General features: G+C 38.0%; 1 protein-coding gene across 1 annotated transcript; it reads left to right on the top strand.

Annotated features, from left to right (window-relative positions):
* Positions 1–4,405: 4,405 nt before the first annotated feature.
* LOC139310820 (lysozyme C, milk isozyme-like) lies at positions 4,406–6,773 on the top strand. The gene is made up of 4 exons (XM_070935050.1): positions 4,406–4,565; positions 4,756–4,917; positions 5,738–5,816; positions 6,707–6,773. Exons 1-4 carry the CDS (start codon positions 4,430–4,432, stop codon positions 6,771–6,773), a joined length of 444 nt encoding a protein of 147 aa, XP_070791151.1. The 5' UTR covers positions 4,406–4,429.
* Positions 6,774–7,600: the final 827 nt, after the last annotated feature.

A 7,600-nucleotide genomic window follows, 5' to 3' on the forward strand; every position in this document is an offset into this window, starting at 1 on the left:
CATCCAGAGAGGCAAGTAGCCCTGATCTTTCTGGATGCACAAAAAGCTTTTGATCAGGTCAATTGGCAATTTATGCTCCAACAAATAAAAAACATGAAATTCGGGGAGAGATTTGAAAACATAATAGCCTCCATATATACAAAGCAAAAAGCAAGTATAATGGTAAATGGAGACTTTATTAAATTTTTTGAAATAAAGGAGTATGGCAGGATTGTCCACTCTCACCCTTACTTTTTATTTTGACATTGGAAAATTTATTGATAAAAATCAGAGCAAACAAAAAGATAAAAGGGTTAAAAGTAAAACGAGAGGAATACAATGCCCAAGCATTTGCGGGTGGCCTTGTATTCTTCATAGAAGAACCATTAAAAACAGGACAAATATTGATAAAAGAAATAGAGGAATTTGGGAAGGTAGCTGGTTTAAAAATTAATAAAGATAAGACCAAAATGTTAACAAAAATATGATAGGAAAACAAATAGAGGAATTAATTAAAGAATCAGGATTACAGGTAGTAAAAAAGGTGAAATATTTAGGTATATATTTGACAGCCAGATGCGCAACAATAAAGGAGAATAATTATGTAATCTTAGTCCAACAAATAAAAGAAGATTTAGAAAAATGGGGGAAACTGAAATTATCATTATTAGGGAGAATAGCAGCAATAAAAATGAACGTTCTGCCGAGGCTGCTTTATTTATTTCAGACAATTCCAGTAAAATTGGACAATTTTTTTTTTGTAAATTTGAACAAAATAACCACAAAATTTATATGGAAAGGAAAAAAGAATTAAATTAAGTATATTGCAAGATGACAGAGCCAGAGGTGGATTCGGATTACCAGCATGGGAAAAATATTATAAAGCAACAAGTTTGACATGGATTAAGGAATGGGTGAGTTTGAAAAATCAAAGATTGCTAATATTGGAGGGACACAATCTGATGATGGGGTGGCACGCCTTCTTATGGAACACCAGGAATAAAACACATAGGTATTTTTGTAACCATATATTAAGAGACTCATTAATTTGTACATGGCAAGAAATTAAAAATTAACATATATGAAAGTTCCTGGAGGGCTATCCACAATAGAGGCAACGATACACCCCAATACTTTGACAATTCAAAAAATGGTAAGATGTTATGAAATATTAAATCCCCAGGGAATATTAAAAACACAAGAGGAACTTAGAGAGCAAGGAATACAGATAGACTGATGGCCCTATTTACAGATAAAAACAAGATACAAAAAAGACCAAGAGGAAAGAGGAATTGAATTAAAACCAAATCGGTTGGATAAACTTTTAGAAACCACAGACGAAAAATTGATTTCAAAAATTTATAAATGTTTATTATAATTTGATTTAGCAGAAGAATTAGTAAAGGGACAAATGATAGCATGGGCAAGAAACAATGGACATAACATAGAATTGGAGGACTGGGAAAGAGTGTAGGAAAATAATTATATTATAACAAAATCAGTAGCTCATAAAGAGAACCAGTACAAAATGTGGTATGGATGGTATCTGGCCCCTTCGAGATTAACAAAAATGTATTCGAATGTAAGTCCAACTTGCTGGAAGTGCAAGCAGGCACAAGGCATTTTTTTCCATGTCTGGTGGCTTTGCCCCAAAATTAGGAAGTATTGGAAAAAATAAGGATTTGGCTAATAGAAATAATGTCGGAAAAAATAGAACTCAAACCAGAATGTTTTTTAACAGGGATTATTAAAGAAAATTATAAAGTATTTAATACTACATATAATCACTGCGGCCAGATTGGTGTTAGCTCAATTTTGGAAAACTGATCAACTGCCAACAGAAAACTGATAATCCAAAAAATCTAAAATTGTGTGGAAATGGATAAATTAACATTTGAATTGAAAGATAAGGCAGACTCAAAATATTATATAGCATGGAATAGATGGTATGATTGGATAAATCGGAGAAATAAGGCAAATGTAAAATTCTGAATGATAACCAAAAAAAAATGGACCATCAATAAGACAATGGATATGTGACTAAAGTCACCTTTTTTTTAATGTAGTGTTGTTTATATGGATATATATGTGTTTAGTGTATATATGATGTAGCATTTCGTTTTTAAATGTTTAATAAAGTTTGTTTTTTTAAAAAAAAAGAAAAAGAAAAAGAAATTTGTGGTGCTATATTGTGTTTAGGAGTCTGACAGCCCATGGGTAGAAGCTGCTGGTCCGGCTGGCTATTCTTCGGTGTCTTCTGCCCGATGTTAAAAGTGAAAAAAGACACTGGCCAGGGTTTGAATCATCCCTAAGTATCTTCCTTACTCTGCTGAAACAGCGAGACCTGGCGATGTCAGCCAGTGGTGTTAGAGAGCAACCAATGGTTTCTTGTGCTGAATTAATCACTGTTGTGGTCCGCCAGCAGCCTGCAGAGCTGGCAGCAGAGTGGGACAGTGATGAGGCTGAGGAAGAACATGGGCCAGTCCTGGAGGCTGGGGAAGGCCCGGATGAGGGCTCTGCGTCAGAGGCAGAGATGGGGCCAGGGCCATCGGGGAGTGAGGTACGGACTCCAGAACCTCCACAGACTGATAGGAGTGAGGCAGAGAAACAGGAGGAGCCTGTTCCTAATGCAAACATGAGAAGAGCTGCCAGAAGGCAAGAGCAGTTCAAGCAAAAAGGACAACTCGGGAGTAGGGCCAAGAGATGATTGGCCCCTCCCATAAGGCTTAAAACAGACCAGCAACGGCGTTTGGGTTTTGCCAGAAAACAACTTTGGAAGCTTTGTTTTCTCCTTCGTCTACGTCTTGTATTTATTTTTTTATCTGTGACTTCTGAACGTTTGCCAAGAAAGGCCTTTGGCAGTTTGCCTAATTGGAGCAAGATTTGTGAGGAATTTGTTTTGTGAGGAATTTGCTTTAATTTAGTTGAATGACGCTGGGAGTGAAGTAATTCTCAACTGTTCGAATAAAGTTTGTTTGTTTTTTCACTGACTGATTTTCCTACTACTTACTTGGGCCTGGGTCACAACAATCACTCTCTGTAGTACCTTCCTGTCTGCGGCTATTAAACCAGCGTACCATACATTTATACAGTATGTGAGGACACTTACTTTCGTGGACCGATAGAAAGAAGGAATCAACTGTTGTTCTACCTGATTTTTCCGCAGGACTCTAAGGAAATGAAGTCTCCTTAGTCTCTGAATAATATTAGATAAACAGATAAAATTGGAGATGAGGCATCCTGTGACTACATAGAGTTTTTGCAGATAAAAACCAGCACCTTGAATTCCCCCTGAAACCAAGTGGCAATTAACTAACCCCATCCCTGCCTCTGCTGCCCTCTTCGGGACCAGATCTGGCTTCTGGATAGCCTTCTGGGACAGCCGATGTAGAGTTCACTGCAGTGACCCATACCATGAATAATTTACAAAATCCAGTTGCAGAATTCAGCAATTTCAGATCATGATGGAGAAAAAAACATCTGTATGGTCATTAAGAGCTAACAGAGACTTGATGACACATAATCAAGCAATGTTATTCAGAGGAATCGATGACTAATCTAACACAGTAATTTTTGCTCTACCAATTCACGTCCATATCTCTCATCATGGCCACAAGCCAAACAAATTAAATTAAATTAAATTAAATTTTAAATTAAAAGAATTCAAGATCATGTTTCAGAAAGTTTTTAATAAAGCATCCTGTTAAGAGTGACAAGTTGCTAGAAGGTATGAATTCATTGTGCATCCATGTCAGATTCTCCTATAAGAGCAGAAAATACAAAACTAGAGCCTCATCCTCATCTTTCTCCCTCTCCCTCTTTATATGCCCTCAAGGAGGATAATAAGGCAATAAAACCAAACTGAAATAATACAGTTCTCTGAGTAATTTCAGTATGTTGCATTTCTCCGCAAACTTCATGAGACCAAAAAATATGCACTGAAACTAGAGTTGTATTGAAACAACCAGACAGAAACCACAATCAAATGAGAGAGAGGAATGTCTTTGGGATGGGGGTCCCAAAAAATCAAGAAGGCAGCAGTCACCACACAATAAAAGCCCTCTTCCTTTTTCACATACGTCACATGCAAAACACATAAAAAATGATGGGGCTTCAATCATGCAATTGGAACCATCACTTGTTCATTTTTGGCACGTCATTCCCTTTGACCCAGAATCTCTCAGGGAGCTATAAATGTTTTTCTCACTCTTTTTAAAAAATTGGTTTAGCTTCTTACAAAATTAAAAATGAGTGTTAAAAATATTTTTTCTTCTACTTTGCCCTCAACATTCTCTTCTGGTTACTCCATTATTGCTTCAGCTTTGGGAATTACTATTGCCACATACTTTGTTGTCAATCTCTCCTGAGTTTCCACTTACACAAGCTGTGACTATAAAATCCAGTAGCCGCACTGGAGAAGTCAGACATCCTCCTCTGAGAAGCTGCAGCAATGAAGGCCCTATTGCTCACTCTCCTCTTCCTCCTCATTGCAGCCAATGAAGCCAAAGTATTTACCAAATGTGAACTGGCTTCACTTCTGAAAAGGCAGGGGATGGAAGGATATCACGGCTACAAATTGGGTGACTGTGAGTTTACTTTTTCTATCTCTCTGTTTTAGCCTGGTTCAGGTTTTCAAGAGGAATGGGTCCGTGGGTCCTTCCTTGGTTGAGGGAAGAATGATTGAAGATGGTTAAATATTCTGTGTAAGAAACCAGGATAACTTTTCACTTATAACAATAACCTTTTATACTCCTTTCCCTGTTTGCTCTCTTCCAGGGATCTGTATGGCCTATCATGAGAGCAGATACAACACCCAAGCTGTGGGGCCACCAAACACGGATGGCAGTCGCGACTATGGGATTTTCCAGATAAACAGCCGCTGGTGGTGCAACAATAACCAGGGCCCTACAGCTAATGGCTGTCATAAGCCTTGCAGTGGTAAGACACCTAGTGTAGGGAAGAAATTATCTTGATGAAGGAATACAAGAGTTGTTAGGAGAACTGTTAGGGTTTTAGTCCTTCTTCTCCTTTATTGCTCTTTGTACTTGTTCAATTTTGTCCAGTGCTTCATGAAGTTTGGCATTAAATCATTCTGTCTCTCAAAGTAGTTTCAAGTTCCTGCTTGGGTTACCTGTGATGGTATCTAGCCACCATATTTTCTGTTGGCCTCTTAGCCTTCCTCAATCTGCTCCTCCACTTTGTACTCCATTTCCCAAATTCTCACAAGTCTTTTAACTTCCTTTTCACAGCCATATCTCACTTTGTGCCTCCAAACACCACCCACCACAACATTAGTCAAGGTCTTGCCCAGAGGCACAAGTTAAAGGCAGCCATAGAACTTCAACTAGCAAGGAACCTGATCCAGTGTTCTCTGCCCTTTGTCAGAGAAATCTGGTTCTTGGACTTTGGTGAGACAATTCTTCTCTCACTCCTATCCAAGAGTGCAGAAAGACTGTCGGGAAGTCTGCATATTCAGCTCCAGAAGGAAAACAGATTCCCAGTGTTCTACACTTTTCAGACTTGTTACTCTACACACTTAGAGGATGAGAAATGTCATTTCATGTTCTACACCAGCTGTATAAAAAGTAGCTTACACTGTTAAAGAAGTGAAAGCATTACATAATAACTATTGAGGTCCTACATCTAAAGTGCCACTTGGGTAAGAATCTGCCTTAAATAGTAATATTATGCAAGTCTTTGGAAAAATTTTTTTGAAACATCTGGGTTGGGACATATTTTAATTTGTCTTTCCTGGCAGCTTTCACAACTGATGACATCACAGATGATATTGTTTGTGCTAAGAGAATTGTGCATGATCCCCAAAGGATGGATGCCTGGTAAGTCAATCTTTCATTAACATCATCCACTTGTAACTTTGGGTAGCAATTGAATTGTCTTGAAAGTTAATTATCTTTCTTTACATTATTGTACAACTTTTAATCTTGATGGTAAAATACAATTTCTGAATATGGAAATGTGTATTTTTCTTGCTAGAGGGGTTTGTTGATACCTATTATAGCTGAATAATTTCTTCCCAGTAATTTCCCATCCATTATCCACTTTTGTGCTTCTCACTAGTTTTAAAATCTTTTATCACAAGTTCAGCATTGGGGTTTGGTACCGAGTTGGGGCAGGTAGCAGAAGAATTTGGCAGATGGCCTTTTAAACACCAGGAATCTGATCCCGTGGAGGAGCTCCACAGGATCAGAGAACTGGTAGATAGAGGGATCCTGACGGATTCTAGGATATGGGGTAGGATTTTGTGAGCCCTCTGATGATCACCAAAGACTTTGGATGGGAACTCCTTTTACCTCTAGCTAGTATAGACCCTACCTAGGATATGTGGGAACCAAAGTATCTCTTGGGCATTACTGGTCATATAGGCTTTATTGTGACAAATAGAAAGTCAGGAGTATTTTAGCTAAAACAAAAAAAGTGTTGGATTTTAGCCTGGAGAAAAGGAATTCATTGACAAACCAGCAAAGGAACTTTATCAATCAATAAATAGGAAAGATGAATGAAAGATAGTTGCCACTAACTCACCTGGAAATTCCTGTCTCCTGCTTGAGCGGGGGCCAGGGGGGAGTTGGACCAGAAAACCTCCAAGGTCCCTTCCAATTCTGTTCTTCTCATATTCTGTTACTCTTGAAGTAGATTTACATAATCAAACAAACCACTCCTGCATGTGGTTTGGAAAGACATGCAATATTCTTCTTCTTACTTCTAGGGTTGCCTGGAGGAACCACTGCAAAGGAAGAGATCTGTCAGAATGGACTCGTGGCTGCCAGCTCTGAGATGGATGATCCTGCATTTCTCTTCTGTATTTCTCTTCCTCCTCCTGTGATGAAAATGATACTACTTCTTATACCGTATAACCAAACTTTCATAATGCATGTACCCCAGAAGTTGGGAAGAACAAGTTTCTTTGCATACAAATGATGATTTTCAATCTCTTTTAAACTCTTCAAATATTCCTTGAAAACTTTCAATAAAATGAATATTCTGCATTTTGCCACTTTCATTTCATCCTTCATTATTCTCACATAACTGAACTGGTTATTAATCTTTCCTATGGCAGGGGAGAACTGTGTAACCAAATACATCACTGGTTCAAAACTTGGCATCATGTAATAGAGATCCTGATGCATCTCTTAATACAATATTAGTAAATTATCTTGAAATTGTTACATGAAAATTCTAAATTGGCAGTCAAGGCCAGACAATATCTAGGATGTACCTCCAGTTATACTAAGGCTTGGTTTTTGTTGTGCAGTATAACTGATGTCTGAATTTAGAATCTGGTGGCTATCTTACTACAATCCATTGTCCTGGCAGATACCAGAGTATCCAAACAAGAAAGCAACATTAGCAGATTAAATTATACAGGCAAAATTATTGTGATTTACCCTGTTCCAAACTCCTCGTTTTACCTTCTTTCAAAGTATAGATTTGTTATTGTATTAAATCTAGTCTATTCAGTGCATCATCAGTTCCAGGATATAGTTAACAAGTCAGAGGAAGACTGACCCAAAGTCACCCAGCTGGCTTGGTGCCTAAGAGGGGACCAGAATTCACAATGTTTTGGTTTCTAGTTTGGTGCCTTAACCATTATTCCAAACTA

Source organism: Pituophis catenifer, unplaced genomic scaffold (genome assembly GCF_029215685.1).
Source record: "Pituophis catenifer annectens isolate HBS135680 unplaced genomic scaffold, rPitCat1.0.hap2 SCAF_2, whole genome shotgun sequence".
In the NCBI taxonomy this organism is placed as follows: domain Eukaryota; kingdom Metazoa; phylum Chordata; class Lepidosauria; order Squamata; family Colubridae; genus Pituophis; species Pituophis catenifer.